This window comes from Balaenoptera musculus, chromosome 10, assembly GCF_009873245.2.
Source record: "Balaenoptera musculus isolate JJ_BM4_2016_0621 chromosome 10, mBalMus1.pri.v3, whole genome shotgun sequence".
In the NCBI taxonomy this organism is placed as follows: domain Eukaryota; kingdom Metazoa; phylum Chordata; class Mammalia; order Artiodactyla; family Balaenopteridae; genus Balaenoptera; species Balaenoptera musculus.
This window is the reverse complement of record NC_045794.1, coordinates 94,111,387-94,130,433: the sequence shown is the minus strand read 5'-3', so window position 1 is coordinate 94,130,433 and position 19,047 is coordinate 94,111,387. Positions and strand designations below refer to the sequence as shown.

Below are 19,047 nucleotides of genomic sequence, written 5' to 3'. Positions count from 1 at the left end.
ACCAAGACTTTCCCTGGCATCTCATTGGCTGGAACTGCATCGCATCCCATGCTCATTCCTAAACCCATCACTGGCAGGTGAATGGGGCACATTTCCCCCACACCCCACAAGCTTACTCCCCTGCGGGTCATTCCCTGAACGTACCAGGGAAGTTCACAGGGCATCTGCACATGCTGTTCCCTTGGAACTGGAATGCCCTTCCTGATTTTTCCATCTAGAAAAGTCATATTCCAAAGTCACCTCCAAAAACCCTCTTCGACCTGCAGGCTAGGTTGGGGGGTCTCCTCTGGGTTCCCACAGCCTTCCGGGAACCAACCCAATGTGACCTGTTTTTGTGGCCTCAGTGCGGGGTAGGGCCAGTTCTTGTTCAACTCTATACACGCAGTGCCCAGCCCAGAGGAGGTGCCCGAGGGTTGATGGGAAGAGCGTGGGGCTGGCTCAAGTTGTCCCATCTTCATCACCTTCACCACAGCCCTGCAAATCGGAGAGCCCAGGCTGGACTGGCAGTACCCCGGAACTGGGGCCTCTTCTCAGCCCCACGTGGGGCCACGATCAGCACAGCCAGCCGGCAGGGATGAGCCTCCTGGCCTGATGGGCCTGGGGTGGCCACGCCCACTGCTCCCGCCCCCAACCCTGCCAGGGCTGGACAAGCCCTCTGGGCACAGCCTCAATATAGGACTGGGGCTGAAAGGTACCCATTTGGTGGAGAAGCAGATTAAGGCTCTTAGAGAGGGGCGTGGCTTGCCCGAGGTCAATCACTGGCAAAGCCTCAGCTCCAGTCCTCCCTCCAAGGCTGGGTCCAGTGCCCACTCCCGGGCTTCTCAGACTGAGGGGCCTTGTTAAAGTGCAGATCCTGACTCAGTAGGTCAGGGCGGGGCCTGGACTTGGTGTTTCTAACAAGCTCCCTGGTGTCACTGCTGTTCCTGCTGGTCTGCAAACCCCACGTGGAGCTGCAAAGCCTGGTGGAGGAACCAGATTCTCAGCCCCACCCTCAGAAGCCCACATGCTACCCCTTCAGGAAGGGTGGAGCGCTGCGGGGGGCGGGTGGTGAAGCCACTTTAAGAAACCCCAACCTCCATTACCCTCCCTGCCCAGCCACCCAGGACACCAGAGCTGCCGGAACATTTTATTAAGTTACGAAGGCTCACGGAGCAGGAGAGAAACGCCTGCACGGGGTGGTCCCCGCAGATCCATGCCCAGCACCTCTCAGAGGAGGGGGTGGGGCCATGGGGACAGCTGCTGGCTCCCTTTGTCCATCTGTCCCTCCGTCCAGAGTCCCAGGGAGTGGGTCCCCCCAGGGCAGGAAGTAGTTAGTGGGAGGTAGGGCAGGAAGAGGGTGGCTGGCTCCCGGCCTCTCCCAGCAGAGTCAACCCTGCCGTAGCTGCTGCTGGGCCTCCGCTAGACCCCGGGCCGGGCTGTGGGCCCAGAAGCCCAAGCAGGCGTCTAGAGACACAGGGGGAGCCAGTGTTAGAGGCACACGCCACCAGGAATTGCTTTTTAAAAAGTATAAAGTGTTTGGGGAAAAAAAAAAAAGGAAAAAAAATCTCTTCACATATAAAATCCTGAAGAAGGTGCAAGGTAAGACCCAGTGCTAGGGGTGCGCTCAGATACGCAGAGAGTGTGCGTGTGTATGTGTATGTGTGTGGACGTGTGTGTGTGTGTGTGTGTGTATAGTGGGTGTGAGTGCATGTGCGGCCCACAGAGGGTGGGGAGAAAGCTTGGCTTCTGACGTCCATCCAGCAGGGAAGGAGGGCGATTGGTCTCCTTGGGCTGGGGATCTGCAGCAGGGCTGGACCATGAGGACCTAGAAGACAAGAGTGGAGGAGTCTACTAATTAGAAAAGATACATGCACCCCAGTGTTCACAGCAGCACTATTTACAACCGCCAAGACACGGAAGCAACCTAAGTATCCATTGACAGATGAGTGGATAAAGTATATATATACAGTGGAATATTACTCAGCCATAAAAAAGAATGAAATAATGCCATTTGCAGCAACATGGATGGACCTAGAGATTATCATACTAAGTGGAGTAAGTCAGACAGAGAAAGACAAATATCTTATGATGTCATTTATATGTGGAATCTTAAAAAAAAATGATACAAATGAACTTATTTACAAAACAGAAACAGAGACACAGAAAACAAACTTATGGTTACCAAAGTGGAAAGCAGGGGTGGGGGGAGGGATAAATTAGGAGTTTGGGATCAGCAGATACAAACTACTATATATAAAATAGATAAATAACAAGGTCCTACTGTATAGCACAGGGAACTATATTCAATATCTTGTAATAAAATATAACGAAAAAGAATGTATGTATTTCTGTATATAACTGCATCACTTTGCTGTACACCAGAAACTGACACAACATTGTAAATCAACTACATTTCAATAAAAAAAAAGAGTGTGGGAGTCTGGCTTAGGCCAGGCAAGGGTGGCTGGCAGGTCCTTCCAATGCCTCTCGGCCCCAAAGGCTGGGCCAGATCCTCTCTTCCGGGCTTTCCCCCAAGCCTGGCCCACAGGGTGGCCTCTCCCGAGTGCCTTAGGAAGTCCCCAAGGATGTGTTAGAAAGAGGAAGCTCCAGGTAGACAGGGCAGTAGGAAAAGGCATCATAAAAATGTTTCAAACCCTGCCAAGTCAGGGATGACTGTGAGAAGAAGTAGGACAGAGCACGGCCTCCAGTGATGTCTGGGGTGTGAAGCACGGAGGAAGGAACGCTGTGGGTGATTAGTGATGTGTGCTGTGCTGCTGGGTCTGATGAGGGGGTGGCCACACCGGATTTGCCACCCAAGCCCAGGCAGATCAGTTAGGACACTGCCAGCCCTGAGGAGGGGTGTGGACTGCTCGGACTGTGGCTGTGGCTCTGTGTTAAGAAGCACCCGTTGTCACATGGCGGGGACAGGGCGAAGATCAGACCCTGAACTCACTGGCCCACCTCTGAAGAAACACGCTCAAGTTTACAAAGCAGTCTCTGGCTGAGCCTGACAGATCCCCACGACAACCCCGAGTTGCTGGTGCCACTGTCCCCATTTACAGAAAGGGATACGGAGGCTAGGAGAAGGAAGTGCCCTGGCCCAGATGGCAGGGGGAGTCAGGTGCGGATGAGCCTTGAGCTCACACCTCCAGGCCTCCAGGTGGTGGCCTCACCCCCGCCCACCCCGGGGCGCCCACCTCTACTCGGCCAGGCTGTTGCGCACGGCCTCCTTCTCCTGCAGGGCGGCCATGGCAAGGCGCAGGTGCTCCTTCAGCTGCTCGATCTCCCGTTCCGACCGCGTCTTGATGTGGTTCAGCTCCACATACACGTCCTGGTACCTTCCCGAGGTGAAGCGCCTGTCCTGGGGGGCGGAAAGGGGTTGTGAGGGCACGAAGCCCTCCTTCCTGGCCCTGCCCACCTGCCGGCGCAACGCAGCCAGGCCCCTCCACTGCCCCCATGGCCTCCTCCCTCCAGGTGGCCCCCCTAGATGGCCCCCGGCTCCACCCAGTGACACAGGTTTCAGCGTCATTTTCATCCCATTCAAGATGAGAGCTGAGGCTCAGAGAGGTGAAGCTTTTGTCTGAGACCACACAGCAGTGAGTGGCTGGGAGGAGAACCAGGTCAGCCTGGCCCAGTGATTGGGCCCCTTCCATGAGTCTGGCTCACACACGCTTCAGAGCCACCAACATGCAGCGGGTGTCAAAGACAAAGGGACATGGCACCAAGGGTGGGCCAGACTGGGCCCCGAATCCTGGTCCCCCAACTCCCAGCAACACGGCTTATCCCTCACTGCAACGCACGCTCCACACGTGCAGGGGTTTTGGTCTTGTCCACGGCTGTCACCCAGCACCCAGCACAGTGCTGGGCACATAGTGGGTGCTCAATAAATATTTTCTGACTAAATAAAAGCAAATGTGGCCTTGAGCAAGTCACTTACATTTCTTAGCCTCAGTTTCTTTGTCTGTAAATGGGAATAGTGACACCTACGTGGGGGAGGCACGGGGAGAGCCTGATGAGGCCAGGAGTGGCCGGCACAGAGCAGGTGCTCACAAGATGGGGCACAGCTGGATCCAGGGGCTCCCCACCCCGCTGACACCCTGCCTTGGCCGGCTGGGACTCACCTTCTGCATCATCTGGAGCTCATCCCGGAGGCACTGCACCTCCTTCTTCAGGTACTGCAGCTCATTCTCCTTCACTCGCAGCAGCACCTGGGGTCACAGGTGCCAGGCTGACGCAGGGCCAGAGGCGAGAGCTACCCTGGCTCACCGCACCCCTGAAGCATGGCTTCTCTCTGCCTCAGGCCCCTAGAATGCAGCTCCCAACCTGCACCAAGACCCATGTCCCCAGGAGCAGACTCCTCCAGGAAGTCCTCTGTGATTTCTCCTTGCTCTCTCACCCTGTCCATACCATGTGAGTGGGTAGCTTATGGTCACCTCTGCTATGGCCTCAACACAGCGCCAGGCCCTCCACTTCAGGGCAAAGAGCACGAAAAGAAGCCATAGTGTGGCCCTAGTGTGAACCAGAGTGGGCTGGGCTTCCTCATTAACCCCTCCCCAAACCCTGATGAGCAGGTACTGCTACCCTGACCTGACCAAGGAGGAGACAGGTTCAGCCAGGACAAAGAAGGCTTAAAAGCTTTGACTCTGGAGGCAGGTTGCCTGGTTCAAATCCCAGCTCCCATACTGACTAGCCATGTGGCCTTGGGCAAGATACTTGACCTCCCTGTGTCTCAGTTTCCTCACCTATAAAATGGGAACAGTAATGGCATCTTTCTCATAGGACTGTTAGGAAGCCTCAATGAATTAGCAGATATAAGGGCTTACAGAAGTGCCAGCCACAGAGTAAAGCTGTATATAAATTTTTGTTAAATACAACAAAAGGCTAGGGTGGCCCTGGGATCACATACACATTTTTTACTCCGGCTTCTCCCAGTAAGGGAGGTGCTAGCTCCATTTTATAGATGAGCCACTGGGGCTCAGAAAGGTGAGGTGACTTGCCATGGTCACACAGCAGGTGGGTGGCAGGACCCACCATGGGAGGGCTTTCACCCAGTCAGCCCAGTAGTGCTGGGTGCACAGCAGGCATCCTTCCTAGCTGCCCCGTCCTCTCCCGGCTACAGGGCAGAGCCAGCCTGTCTGGATACACTCCCCACACCCAGGCCCCAAGAACCAGCTGGGCGGCCTGGCACAAGGGGTGGACGCACCTCCAGCTCACAGGAGCTCCGCTCACTGCTGCGCCCGCAGCCGTTGCCGGTGCCCTGTGAGGCGATGAAGCTGCGCAGCCGGTCAATCTCCTCGGACAGGCGGGTGTGCAGCTCCTGGGAGGGGTGGGATGGTCAGTGCAGGGGCCCCGAGATGCCCACGCCCCACCCCCACCCCAGCGGGGCCAGGCCCACCTGGTTGTGGCGCAGCAGCTCCTGGCCCTCCTGCTGGCAGCGCCGCAGCGTGTGCTCACGCTCCTCCGCCTGCCGCGTCAGGGCCCCAATCTCCAGGCACTTCTGCGAGTACTGCTCTGACAGCACCTGCAGCTCCCGCTTCAGCGCCTCCACATCTGACCTGCCCAGGGCAGAGGAGGGGAAGGATGGCCCGGGCTCTCTCGCCCTCTGCCAAGCTGGGTTAGGTCACATAGACTCAAAGCAGCTTAGGGCTCCTGGTTCCTGTCCTAGTTTTGCCTTCAGCCAGCTGTGGGGCTGTGAACTGGTGACAGCCTCTCTGGGCTGCAGGCGCCTCCTCTATGAGGGGATGGGTTGGAGAAGCCCATCTCTAAAGCCTCCATAGCCCCAACATTCTGCGGCAGAGGGGCACCTACTGGCTGATACTGTAGCCCAGCTCTAGGAGACACTAAAGAGGGGAAGAGAAGGGTGGAGGCTGAGACTGGCTAGACCAGAAGGGGCCTGAGAACTGCCGTGTGCACTGGCGTGGGGGTCTGGCTGAGGTCCCGCTGCTTCTGTTCCCGGTGCCATGTGACCGGAGCAGGCGTCTCAGCTGGGGGCAAACTGACATGCCCTCCGCCAGGGGTCTTAGCACAGGTCCCCCACTCACAATCAGCAGGGTGGACAGCTGGGCCCCTGGCTCAAAGGGAGCCCCTGTCCCCAGACCGCCGGGCCCAATTGCCATCTTACTGGTGCTGTTTCTGGAGGCCATCCGGGCCCTGCGGGAGACTCTGTGTCTTGCTCAGTTCCCGGCTCAGCTCCTCCTGGTAGGCCTTCTTCATGGCTTCGATGGCTGGAAGCAGGGCAGAGGGGTGGAAGGGAGATTGGGGAGGGGTCAGCAGCAACAAGCTCCACTTCCTCTGGGACTCCATATGGAGACAGGAGCAGAGAGTGGTATGCAAAGAGCACTGGGCCGGGCTGTGTCATGGACTGAGTGGCTTTGGGTAAGCTGCTCAACCTCTCTGAGCCTGTCTATCAAGGGAGGATGACAGTGCCTGTCTGATGGACCCTGCTGGGGAGACACCTCAATGTCTGACCACTGGTACCTCTTGTTGTTAGTGATTTCTTGGTAAGACCCCACACAGTCCTCCCTGCAGAGCCTGGAAGGTTCTTTAACAAGGTCCACCTGCCTGGCCCAGCCTAGTGGTCAAGAACGCAGGCTCTGCAGTCGGTACAAATCTGTGTGACTTTGTGCAGGGGACTTAATCCCTCTGTGCCTTGGATTCCTTATCTGGAAAACAGGGATGACAACAGCACCTTCTGTCGTGGGTTGTTGGGAGACAGGTGTAGAGCATTCAGAACAATGCATGGCACAGAGTCAGTACTCAGACACTGGCCCCCACTGGTTTGTTTTCAGGCTGTGAGCCCCCAAGGACTGAGTCTCTTTCCACACTCACACAGGGTTGTTGTGAAGATTAAACAAGCCCTTATTCATAGTCTTATCCATAATTCCAAAATCCAAAAGCTCTGAACACTGAAAGTGTTTTATAACTCTTTTGGTGGCAATCCCCAACCTGAACGGACACAAGGCTATTTGTGGTCATGATTATCCCACTTAAGTGTGACTTGGAGAAATTTCCAAAATTTGCCAAAACCTTAGTGCTAGATTTCAGGGTGAAGCCCAGACCCTGCTGAGAGAGGATATTTAATATACATACCAGGTTATCTTTCTAAAATGCAAAACGCACTGACCCCAGGGTTTGGGATGAGGGGCCCTGGGCTTGAGTGCTTGAAGCACTGGCAGGTGGTTAAGTTCCAGATCATGTGGCCTCTTTCATCATTTCCATTATTCTGCAAACCCTATGAAAGTGTCTAGGATGCCAGGCACACACAGCAGGTGTGCGGAGGACAGAGAGGGAGAGGTGGCCAGCATCTTGGGCATTCCTGTTTCTGACTTGGGAGAGCAGAGGGAAGGGTTCAGGGAATGGCTTGGCAGTCAAAGTGCTCTGAGCTCCCACGTCAGCTTCCGCCACCTCCAAGCTATGCCATCTGGGACAAGTCGCTAACTTCTCTGAGCCCCAGTTACCTCATCTGTGAAATGGGTTCACTCCCTCGGGCACTGCAAGGACTAAGGTTGCTCACGTGGGTAACGGGCTTGGTAAATGCTCACACCTTTCCCTGCTCTCCCCAGGGTCCGGCCCACATGCCCAGTGAGACGGCACTCCTATGAGAGCAGCGTCTGTGGATGAGCGGTCTCTCCCCAGCACACGGCACGGGCCTGGGCGTGGAGTTGGAGCTCAGGGCATGTGTGTGGCTTGAGGGGGGCTTCCCAGTGGCCGCAGGCCCCTGAGGGAGAGGAGTCACAACCCACGGTCTGTGAGTTGGGGTCTTTTATTGCCTCGGTTTCCTCTTTGCAAGCAGGGTTAGAGGCCAGATCTAGGAGCTCCTGACCCCTCACCCCAAGTTTGGCACCCAGGCCCTCACCTCTTATTTACAGGCCTCCCGAATCCAGTCAGGAGGAGCCTCTGCTTGGAGGCTCAGGGGCCGGGCCCCACCGTGCCGCTCCTGCCCGGGGACCTCACCTGAGGCTGTGGCCGCTGTCTCCTCGGCCAGGAGCCACTCCTTCTCCTGCTGCAGCCGCTGCAGCTCCCGCTCGTGGTGCCGCTGCAGCTCCTCCATCACCTGCTGGTGCGAAGACTCCATCTCCGCCAGGCTGCGCTCGCACGCCTCCTGCGGGTGGGAGGCCAGGCGGTCACGGGGCTGCCCCCATTGCCTGGATGGTGGCCCTTTCCCAGCCTGTGACAAGAAGCCTCAGGGGCAGGCCTGCCCTGGTCCAGGCTTCACCACCTCCCCCAGGACCCTGGCATCATCAGCCTTTATCTGCCCCTGCTCCCCGCCATCCACAAACCTCACCCTGTCATTCTCCTGCTTCAAACCCTTCTGAGGCTCCCCATCCCGCAGAGCCAAGTCCCTGCTCCAGTTTCTGACCCTGGTGGTCTCATCCTTGGCCCTCCCCCCACCAAGAAGCCCCATAGTTATAAAAAAAAAAAACACAACCAGTTCATGGCATATTCACACCTCTGAGCTTTAGCTCATATTCGCACTGCTTGGAACGTTCTTTTACAACTTTCTCTTCCTGGGTAATTCACTTGGCCATTAGACCAGCTTAAAGATCCTCCTAGGGCTTCCCTGGTGGCGCAGTGGTTGAGAATCTGCCTGCCAATGCAGGAGACACGGGTTCGGGCCCTGGTCTGGGAAGATCCCACATGCCACGGAGCAACTAAGCCCGTGAGCCACTATTACTGATAAATAAATTAAAAAAAAAAAAAAAAAAAAAAAAAAGATCCTCCTAGCTCTGACTCTGGGCAGCCTCTCCCCTGCCTCCAAAGGCTCTGCTTCTGCCCGATCATAAATTCCCCCAAAAGAAGGAAGATTTGATCCAGCTCAGAGTCCCCGGGGTCTGGGCCACGGCCTGACTTGTGGCAGGTGCTGAGTAAGTCAGCTGAAATTAATGGCTTACCACAGCATGGGGCTGTGTAGACAAGACTGGCAAGTTTTTAAATGATTGATAATACCCACTGCTGGGAGAGTCAGCCGTGACCGTGTGCGTGGAGGGCAGTTTGGTGGCACCATCAAATTTTAACGACCCCTTAACCTAGCAGGTCCACTCCTAGGAATGACCCCACAGAAAGTCATACATGTACAAAGACTCTTGGACAAGGGTATTCCCTGCGGCAAGGTTGGTAACAGATGAAAACTGGAAATAATCTAAATACCTAACAGGGAAGCCCTTAAATAAATTATGGGATTGAGCATTACAGAGGACCCAGGCAACTGTTAAAAGACAGAGCGGCCCACATGGACTGCTGTAGAAAGTTGTCCCAAAAATTAGGTGATGAAAGCTGGTTTCTGACAATACACATGGTGGGACCCCAGTCACGGACACAAGACACTTAGAGCTGTAGGTCTGAGTACGTGTACATAAAAACACAGAGAAAGGTATGGACGGATACTGTGAAAAGTAATGGTGCCCCAAAGATGTCTATGTCCTACTCCCGGAACCTGCGAATACGTTACCTTACGTGGCCAAGGGGAATAGAGGCTGCTAATCAGCTGACCTGAAAATAGGGAGATTATTTTAGATTATCTTCTGGGCCCAAAGTAATCACAGGGTTCTTGGATGTGGAAGAGGAGGCAGGGGAGCAGAGGGAGAGGCAGAAGGGACTACGGAAGGAGCTCAGTGGGAAGTGAGAAGGACTTGACTCTCCTTCGCAGGTTCTGAAGGTGAAGGAAGGGGCCACGGGCCAAGGAATGCAGGCGGCTGCCAGATGCTGGAAAAGGTGAGGAAACGGAGCCTCCCCAGAGCCTGTGGAAGGGAACGCGATCCTGTGGATGCCTGGATTTTAGCCCGGCGAGACCCGTGTTAGACTTCCACCCTACAAAACTGTGAGATGATAAATTTGTGTTACTTATGTTAGTGGTAATTTGTTACGGCTGCAACAGGAAACTCTATAGATGTGCTCAAATGGTAACCAAGGCTCCCTGGGGTTGGGAGCAGGCACGGGAAGGAGAGTTCACGTGTTTGTTTCTAACCTTTTGATTTGTTTGAATTATTTTTGAAAATGTAAACAAATTCATTATATAATTTAAAAATATTTACGATCATTGGGGCTTCCCTGGTGGCGCAGTGGTTGAGAATCTGCCTGCTAATGCAGGGGACACGGGTTCGAGCCCTGGTCTGGGAAGATCCCACATGCCACGGAGCGGCTGGGCCCGTGAGCCACAACTACTGAGCCTGCGCGTCTGGAGCCTGTGCCCCGCAACGGGAGGGGCCGCAATAGTGAAAGGCCCGCGCACCGCGATGAAGAGCGGTCCCCGCACCGCGACGAAGAGTGGCCCCCACTTGCCGCAACTAGAGAAAGCCCTCGCACGAACCGAAGACCCAGCACAGCCAAAAATAATAAATAAATAAATAAAAAATATAAAAAAGAAAAAAAAAAAAAATATTTACGATCATTAAAAAGGGAAGGGGAACAGCCAAGGAAGAAACTGAGGCACGGAGGGCCGGTTAAGAGGCTGCATTCTCCCCCATGCCACAGGGCACCTCACGGCCGGTGGGGACTGACCCCCACCTCGCCAGCAGCCACATCTGGGGGCTGCACGGGCCAGTGTGGGGGAAGGGCAAGGGTCAGGCCCCCTGGGTCCAGGTGTTCCGAGTGGTGGGCAAGGGACACCTGTCCCACTGAGCCTCTGTGCCTGTCCTCTGTGTGTGCCCCCAGTAAGGGCAACAGAACATGGCTTTGGAGTTCCACAGACTGGGTCCTAGTCCTGGCTGTACCATGGAGTGAACTTGAGCAAGCTCCTTTCCCCCTCTCAGCCTCAATCTCCTCATCTGTAAAACAGACCCCGTAAGACCAACTCAGGAGGGTCCCTGAGGTAAGCCAGCGTCCATCTGTAGAGATCGCCGACCTGTAGAGACCGGAGCACTATGGGAGATGGGACTGCTGTTCTTAAAGAGCCAGGTCAGGCAGGCAGACCCGGCAGCCAATAGGGCGTCTGGAGGCTGACGTCAGGAGGTGGGAACTAGCCCACGAGGAGGGGCTCCCAGAAGGCCAGGTGCTGCTCCCTCTGACCTGCCTTCCCGAGGGCCCAACGTGTTGGCCGCCACCTCTGACATGGATCAAAGTAGATAAAGAAGTACCCGTGGCCCCCACTGCAGTAAGCACTGAAGCCCCGCGGGGTGAAGCGCCAGGCCCCCCCGCTGCTGTCCTGTGGTGGCAAGCCCCACAAGCTAGAAGAGGGGTGCCCACTCGGCCTGATACCAGGCTGGGGAATTCCTCCCCTGCTGTCACCTCTCCAGGGTCCACTGACTCTCCAGCTGCCTCCTCAGGGACCCGAGGGGACACAGATGGCTCAGCTCCTCTTCTCTGGCGCCCTCCCCCACCCCATCTTGGGCTGTTTCCCCATTATGCCCTTCTCACCCCCCACTCCTCCTGCCCATCCCAACCTAGCAGGACGAAATGCTGACAGCCTTGGGGTGCCCAGTGGGAGCTTGGGGACCAGGAAGCCTGGACTGCAGACACAGGTCTGCCGCCAGCTGGAAGGTCTCGCCCCCTCTCTGGGCCTCAGTTTCCCATCTGTAAGCTGAGAAGTCAGAGCAGTGCTTTTCAAACTTCATTTTAGTGACAGAAACCTTCTTCCAAAGGGAATCTAATGCAGGTTCTAATAGTAAAATGGACAAGGATGGAGCTGCTCTGGTACTGGTGCCTGTGAATGAACCCACCCAGAATGGAGAATGGACCCTCCACAGAGCAAAGTCTGAAGCCCTCTGGGTGGGGGTCTCTGAGGTCCCCAGATGCCTCAGGTGGTGGTGGTGTTGGACCTCACCCTGTCTAGAGATGCCCCACCTTCCTCTGGCCTCAAGGGAGCCCTGACAACACTGGGCCCTCCCTTTCCCCCTTCCCCATGTCAGGTGATCCCCAAGCTAGGCTTCTACATCACACCCCAACGCCCCTTGGCCCTGGTCTCCCTTCAACTGAACGTTCCATCAACCACTCAGCCCCAGACGGCCCTTGGCCTTGCATGGTGGCCCCAGCTCCCAGCCGCTCCCCTCTGCCTTCCTCGGGGCAGTGGCCCAGCCTTAAGCTCACCTCCCTCCACATGCCCTCCTACATCCCTCTCTCCTTCAGCATCGCCCTAGCTCCTGACGCTGGCCCTACCCCCTCCCAAGCCCCCTGCACTCCAACCCCACCTTCCCGATGTCACTGTCAGACCCCAAACCTCCTCAGATGTGTGGGATGCGATCCCAGCTCCTTAGCTTGGCAGTGGGGGTCTCCACGATAGGCACCCACTGGCCCTCCACCTCCTGCTGCAGCCCACGCTCCCACCCACAGCTCCAGGAAGACTTCCTGAGAGCCCCACGCCCCCTCAGAACTTCTAGAAGGTCCCCCTGCCCAGAGCCTGGGATCCCAGCATTCTTTTTTGCTTCAGGCAAGGGCGTGCTGGCTGGGGGCAGCCGATTGTCAAATTTTTAGGAATTCGGTGGCACGGTTATTTAGCATAGCCATTATTAGAAATTATATAAACTTATAATTAATTGTTACATTAAAAACAAAGCTGATACTCAAAATTCATCATTTCCTAATTATTTCACTGCATTTTATTAGTAGCTATGCTTTGAGGTTATTTACATCTCCTGTATCTGTAGGGTGGAAATGTCGTATGACGGCGGGCACATAGCTTCCCAACTCTGTGTTCAGGGACATCAGCCATAGCGGGAGTATTTACACCATGGAAATTGGTAAACGTTACAAATCAGGGCTTGATTTATTGTTTTGTTGATTGTCCAGATTTAAGCAAGAGATGAGAAAAAGCTAATAATGCTCACAGTACAGATTACACTTCAAAGCGGCGTGCCCTATCTATGACCATCACGTTGTACACAGAACAAAAACCTGAGAAATATTCTTAAAAGAATATTCTCAAATAGTCTCAACCGAAAGCTATCCTCTAATCCAGCAAAGAAGTTGCTCTGACATTGACCAAGTAAAGTTTCAACATATGTCTTTCTGTCTTACGCATTCACACAAACAAAAATGCCAAACGACATTCGTGTTAGAACGACACTCGTTTGTCAGCTAGCTGTGGATACGAGCATTCAGAAAAAGCAATGAAAGTATTCTGAGAAAAATCAATTTGCTATATGGAATTCACAATAAAAAACATTACATATTTTTTATTTGTAAGTTGCACACTAAACATTCTTTGTATCAGTGAAATTTACAATAAACATATACAAGTGTGTCAGTGTGTACACACACATGTATTTTTTCTGGAGAGCTAGTTGTCCCAGGCATAACAATCAAAAGTGTCTCCGGACACGGCCGAATGTCCCCAAGGGAACAAAATCAGCCTTGGTTGAGAGCCGCTGTCCTAGGCAGACCGTGCGTCTCCCGAGGGCCACTGGAGGTGCCCACGTCCCGCAGACCACCTTGAGCAGGGCCTCGGCCTGGCAGGCATGGGCAGGATTTCCCTGTGTTTAGGGAGCGACTTCCAGGGGCCTGCCCATTAGGGATCCCACTCTCCACCAGGCCCCCTCTGCCCCAGACGTGCAGGGGAAGGGGTCTAAGTACAGAGGATCACATGGGGGCTCACACACAAGCTCTGCAGTCAGCCTGACCCGAGCTCAAATCCCACCTCTGACATCTGCAGGCAGGTTGACCTCAGGCAAGTCACATAACCTCTCATAGCTCAGTGGCCTTGTCTGTAAAAATGGGCACAGTGCTCACGTCCACCCGCTGGGGAGATTAAATGAGATAATGAATGTCAAATGCCTCACACGGGTTCCGGTACACAGGAAGGGCTCCCAGAATATTAGCCGTTTTCTCACAATGTGGCAACCAGAAACCTGCCCCCACCCCCGACACAACAGCTCCTTGGCCTTACCTGTGAGATGTAGCCTGGGGGGATGTGGCCGTCCTCCTGGGACTTGGGTGCACCCTGAGGAGCCTCCCCTTGGAGATGCCGAGCCTCCCCTTGGAGACGCCAGGCCTCCAGCTGGGCACGAAGGGACTGGACCTATGGGGGGGGGACGGGAAGGCGAGGTCAGTGAGGACCTGAAAGTGGGGATGGAGCTGATGGGAGGAAGTGGCCCTCGTGTGGAGATGCAGGCAAGGGGGACATTCTAGCTGTTTCCTGGATGGCCAGGTCAGAAACCCAGGAGAGTGCTGGCCCAGAGACAGCTCGACAGGGTTGGGAGCAGGACACCGTGGTCACCCCCATGTTATGTAGGTGGGGAGAAATGCCTTGGAGCCTCAGTTTCCCATCAGTAAAACAGTGATGAGGTCTACCCTATGGGACCATGAGACTGCTGTGAGGATTACATGAGCCAATGTAGGTAAAGAGGGCCTAGCACAAGGCTTGGGATGCAGAAGGTACTCAATAAATGGTCTCTCCCTTCTCTTCCCTCTTCCCTTCTCTGTGATTGCTGAGGACAGAACTCAGATGGGAAAACAAAAACAAAAACAAAAAATCCCCAAGGTCCAGGAAAGAAGATTCTAGTTCATAAGGAATCTGGGGGGGGGGGGGGTCAGTGGCTCAGGGGTGAGCTCCCCATCACTGTAGGTATGCAAGGTGAATGCCATAGCGTGACTGCAGGGATAGGAAGGGTGTTGGTAGGGTGAGGAGGCTCCCAGAGGCCAGCCGTGCCGCCTACCTCCCTCTCCAGTGCCTCGTGGCTGTCGCTTGGGGCCCCCCGGCGCTCCCCGCGGCTTTGGTTGAGCAGGGCGGTGAGAGGCACCCGCTTGTTCTCCCGCAGGGGCAACTTCTCCAGCTCCTGCCACTTCTTCTCGATTTCCTCACTGAGCCGGCTCTGCTGGTCCTCAGTCAGGGGGGCGCCCAGGCCCCGGCGCGGACCGTCGCCGGCCGGTGTCTCCGTGGCCCTGCTGTCCGTGGCCTGGAACCACTTGCGTCGCTCCTCGGAACGCTGGGCCAGGTCCCGCTCCAGCTCCTCCTGCTTGGCCGGGCGGTCGAGAGCGCGGGCCGGGGTGCGGGCCCGCTGCGGGGAGCCCTGAGTCAGCGGGGAGAGCTCCACGTAGTCCAGTGACTGCCGCTGCCCGTCCGCCTTCCGGGGGCCGCCCCGGCCGATGACCTCCGAGCCTGCCCGCTGCTCCCCCGCCTTCAGGGAGCCCTTCGGGGTGCCGTAGCTGTGCAGCGTGTTCTCCTTATTGCAGTCTGAGAGCCTAGGGGGCCAGCAGAGCCACATCAGGCGAGACCTTGCCCTCTTGGTCCCAAAATAAGCACTTCTGCAGTGCCACCTGTGCACCGGGGCCGGGGGACAGACCCCAGTGGAGGAAGCAGCTTAGAACTAGAGCTTCATCATTAACAGACCCTGGGAACCATCCCAGCTCTGCCATTTACCGGCAGAGGGTCCAGGGTACCTGGCCTCTCTCTCTGAGCCTCAGTTGCCTCATCTGTGATATGGGACAACAGTGCCATTCACAGGAGGGACTAGGTGAGCAAATGTGTGCAAAGCGACCAGGAAGCCCTTTGAGAACGTGATCGAAGCATTAGTATTAAGGGTGTGCTGTGTGACAAGGCCCTAGGTTCAAGAGGCTCACAGTGGAATAGGGGAGATGCCCAGGGTCACTGCTGGTGAGATGAACGGTGGCCTATGGGTGGGGGCACAGGGCACAAACTGTGGAAACCCGTAATGACTGCGGCAGTTCCCTTCTTCTTCCATAGCGATACTGGGTACGTGGTTACCCGGCCAAAAACTAAAGCATCCCTTGCAGCTACACGTGGCCGTGTGACTCCACCCTGCCCAGTGCATATGAGAGGTGGCACCTTTTGAAGGACCAGGCGTGCCCTGGCCTGGCTCCTGGCTGGGACCCATGAGAATGCGAACAGTGCTCTGGCGCAGAGGCAAGGCTGTGGGCTGCTGTGGAGCGAGAAAGAAACCTCTCCCTTGTTTAAACCCGTGTTTGGGGTTTCTTTGTTGTAGCAGTGGAGCCTATATACTAAATCAAAGTCCAGCTGCACAGTAGCTGAGAGTTTACAAAGGGCCTCCATGCACGTCCTCGCATGACACACCTCGGTGTGACAGGTGAGGAATCTGAAACTCAGGCCAGACAGCAACTGGCCTAAGGTTGACCAGCCAGGGTGTGGCCAGGCAGGTGGACCCACACTCAGCACCCCTCGATACCACGCTTCCGTTCCTACTGCCCAGCAGCCGGAGTCCCAGCCCCTACGGGCATCTGGGGTTTATCCTGTGTGGGGCTCTACCACCAGGTCACTCGGTTCTCCTGCCCCTCTACCCACAGTGACCTCCACAGGGAGTGAGCTCCCCACCCAGACTAAGTAGCCATCCCCTCTCCCTGACACAGGCTCAGACACAGCCCCTGCGGCACAGAGTCCATCAGCCACCTCATGGGGCTGTGACTCACTGGCATCTTCTCCAAAGAGCCAAGGCCTCTCCCCACCTTTTCAGGATGTGGGGAGATAGAGAGGGACAAGAGGCAAACCTCAAATCCTCAAGGTATTTCTGGATGAGTGCCACGGATACCCCCTGCTCTCTCCCTCTCCCTATTTTGATGGTGGAGAAACTGAGGCCCAGCAAGTAGAGCCACAGGGCCCTCAGGTGAGTGCCAGAAACCCACTCAGGATGCGGGGGTAAGTGCCTCCCCCAGGCCCTGGTCCAGCCCGGCACGTACTTGGTGACATCTGGGGCTGAGGTTGGACGCACAGTCTTCCTCAGAGCCTCGATCCAGTTCCTCCGGATGCCCGAGGTCATGGCCGACAAGGTATAGACAGCATCTTTGGTCTGTAAGTCCACCCCACAGGTAGGTTGCCACCTGGCCAGCCCCCTTGCTCCCTCCCCACTATGGACTCCAAAGAGGTGCCCTTCCCTCCCAGGTGGGTATCTAAGGTCTTGAGCCTGGAGGCGAGCAGAGCATGCAAAACCTCCCCTCCACTAGCCTCAGGAGAACCCCATCGGCTCCAAGATCTCTCCAACATCCAAATAGCCCTGCCAATGATATCCGGGATCGCCCCAGAAATGCTCAGCGCTGGCAGCAGGGCTTCTGACTGGCTCTGAGGACAGGATCTCCAGGTAAATGAGTGATAGGAGCCAGTCTGGTGGGCCACGCCCCACCCCGGCACCTCCTCTGGGGGGCCCTCCAGGCATGCCGCCCCCCAGCCGCCCGCAGGCTCACGTGGATCTGGAAGCCATAGTTGCGCTGCACCGCATACTCGGTGACGTCCGTGCAGCAGCGCAGATCAATCTCACCGTCCAGCTCATCTGCCTGCAGCAGGAGGGCTCACGATGGTCCCTGGACTCCAGTGACCCTACTGGGACCCCCAAGCCCCTTCCAGGTGTCCCCCGGCACCTGATGGGGGAGGGAGCCCTCCCATCTCATCGTCTCACCTCCTCAGCAGTGGAATCCCTGTAGTACTTGAGGCTTGAATCGGTCAGCACAAACCAGTGCTTCTTCCACTGTGAAGGAGAGATGGTAGTGAGGGAGGGGATGCGGGGGTGTGGAGTGAGAGCGTGCGTGTGTGTGTGTGTGTGTGTGTGTGTGTATCGTTGCGCGGGCACCCTGGGCGCTGCCAGGTCAACCATTCTGCTTGCAGCAGGGGCCTGGCACCCTCATCTGCTCTGCTGAGGGGTGGGGGGCAGGGGACAGGGGACAGTACAGAGTCACAAAATCCACACTTGAAGTAAGCCCCCCCATTTCCTCTCTGCGGGGACAGCATCTGTGAAATGGGTCAGCTTCTCCTCAGTAACCACACCCTTCTTTTCTTTCTCAGGGCCCTTCTCTGATTTGTTGACACTTCCACAGGCTTCCTGATAACTTTCCACCAAGATCACCAAGGCTCCTACATGCAAATCCCACCCAGTGCAATCCAGGAAGGGGATGTGACCTGTGTAAGGTCATTTGCCTAGCAAGTCGGAGGCCAGAACTTCAAAAACCTTTTTCCGTACACTGACCCCAGATCAATCACCCCAGTGGTCAAAGACAAGTCTGCCAGAGAGCAGGACTGGAAGGGTGCCCAGGGAGAAGCATCTGAGTGCTGGTCGTATTCTGTTTCTTGATCTGGGTGCTGGTTACATGCGTGTTCAGCTATGTGAATACATTATCTGTACATTTATGATGTGGGCTTCTCTCTGCTCCAACCAGGGTTAGGTTGGCAAGACACATAACAGAGGGGTGGGGGCATCAGAACAGCCTGATATGAAAGTGCCAAGCTCAGCCCACCTCTGGGCTTCTGACCATTCACTGGAATGCCAGTCGAGGTCCACCCACTGCCAGGGTCAGTGCATGTCCTCCTGGTGCTCTCCCACATCACTAAGCCCTTGTTTATTACTTCAAGTACTTCGTTTTCTTTCCTCAAGAAGACAGTAAGTTTTCAAGGATGTGCCAGGATGATACTTTCTACTTCTTTCCACACTGCCTCCCCTAAGAAACAGGATTTTAGCATCCAAGAGACCAAGGTTACAACTATTGTATGCCTTGCTAGCTGTGTGTCTTTAGTCAAGTGTCTCGACCTCTCTGAGCTTCAGTTTTCTAACTTATAAAGTAGGGCTAATAAGACCCTAAGCCTCCTAGTGAAGTTAGAAATTTCTAACCCTCCCGGGAATGTCTCTCATGGCACTTCGCATAGGGTCAGGCACTAGGTTGCTGGGGATCGTTCTAAGAGGCTGACCTTAGAACCACCCTGCTCTTCTGAATGGCCCGAGTTGCTGCTCAGGACAACTGTCCCTCTGTAAAGTAGGGCAGGGGTTCTGTGTCAAATGATCTCTTTGGCCCCTCCAGGCCTAGTCTGTGACTGCCTGAGATGGCAGCTGGATGGGCCTCAGGTGCCCCAAGTTCTAGGCCAGGGTTTGCCCAAGGTGCTGCTAGGCCCGGAAGAGATTAAAGCCCTTGTGGGCCTGTCTCCTGTCTGTGCACCGAGGGGTTGGGCTGGCTGAACTCCCAGGGCCCTTCCAGCTCGGACATTCCAAAACCCTGTGAAAGAGAATGAGTAACGGCCAGTTCTGGGTGGAGCCCATAATCTCTGCCCTCCAGAGACCCTGGGTGGGGGAGGCCGGGAAGGGTCACTGGCAGGGTGCCCAGCCTTGTGTGAGCCTGGAGTCCAGCCACCAGAGGACTGGCAAGCAGGCAGCGGGTATGAAGGCTGTAGGTTGGAGGGAATAAAGC

The 19,047-nt window shown here is 55.7% G+C and overlaps 1 protein-coding gene across 8 annotated transcripts in view; it reads right to left on the bottom strand.

Annotated features, from left to right (window-relative positions):
- Nucleotides 1–1,112: 1,112 nt before the first annotated feature.
- LOC118901782 (TRIO and F-actin binding protein) overlaps nt 1,113–19,047 on the bottom strand; it is a 58,490-nt gene continuing 40,555 nt past the window's right edge. For 5 of the 8 annotated variants that reach the window (XM_036865378.1, XM_036865371.1, XM_036865372.1 and 2 more), the window contains 12 exons: nt 17,274–17,342; nt 17,062–17,151; nt 16,561–16,670; nt 14,565–15,090; nt 13,796–13,927; nt 7,933–8,080; nt 6,101–6,203; nt 5,375–5,534; nt 5,183–5,296; nt 4,101–4,187; nt 3,177–3,340; nt 1,115–1,804 (listed from right to left, as the gene is read on the bottom strand). In XM_036865378.1, coding sequence (XP_036721273.1) covers nt 3,179–3,340; nt 4,101–4,187; nt 5,183–5,296; nt 5,375–5,534; nt 6,101–6,203; nt 7,933–8,080; nt 13,796–13,927; nt 14,565–15,090; nt 16,561–16,670; nt 17,062–17,151; nt 17,274–17,342 — 1,701 coding nt within the window. In that variant the 3' untranslated portion in view covers nt 1,115–1,804; nt 3,177–3,178. Of the gene's footprint in view, nt 1,805–3,176; nt 3,341–4,100; nt 4,188–5,182; nt 5,297–5,374; nt 5,535–6,100; nt 6,204–7,932; nt 8,081–12,679; nt 13,648–13,795; nt 13,928–14,564; nt 15,091–16,560; nt 16,671–17,061; nt 17,152–17,273; nt 17,343–19,047 lie in introns of those variants that run through there. The other 3 variants (XM_036865376.1, XM_036865374.1, XM_036865379.1) reach the window with 3 other exon arrangements.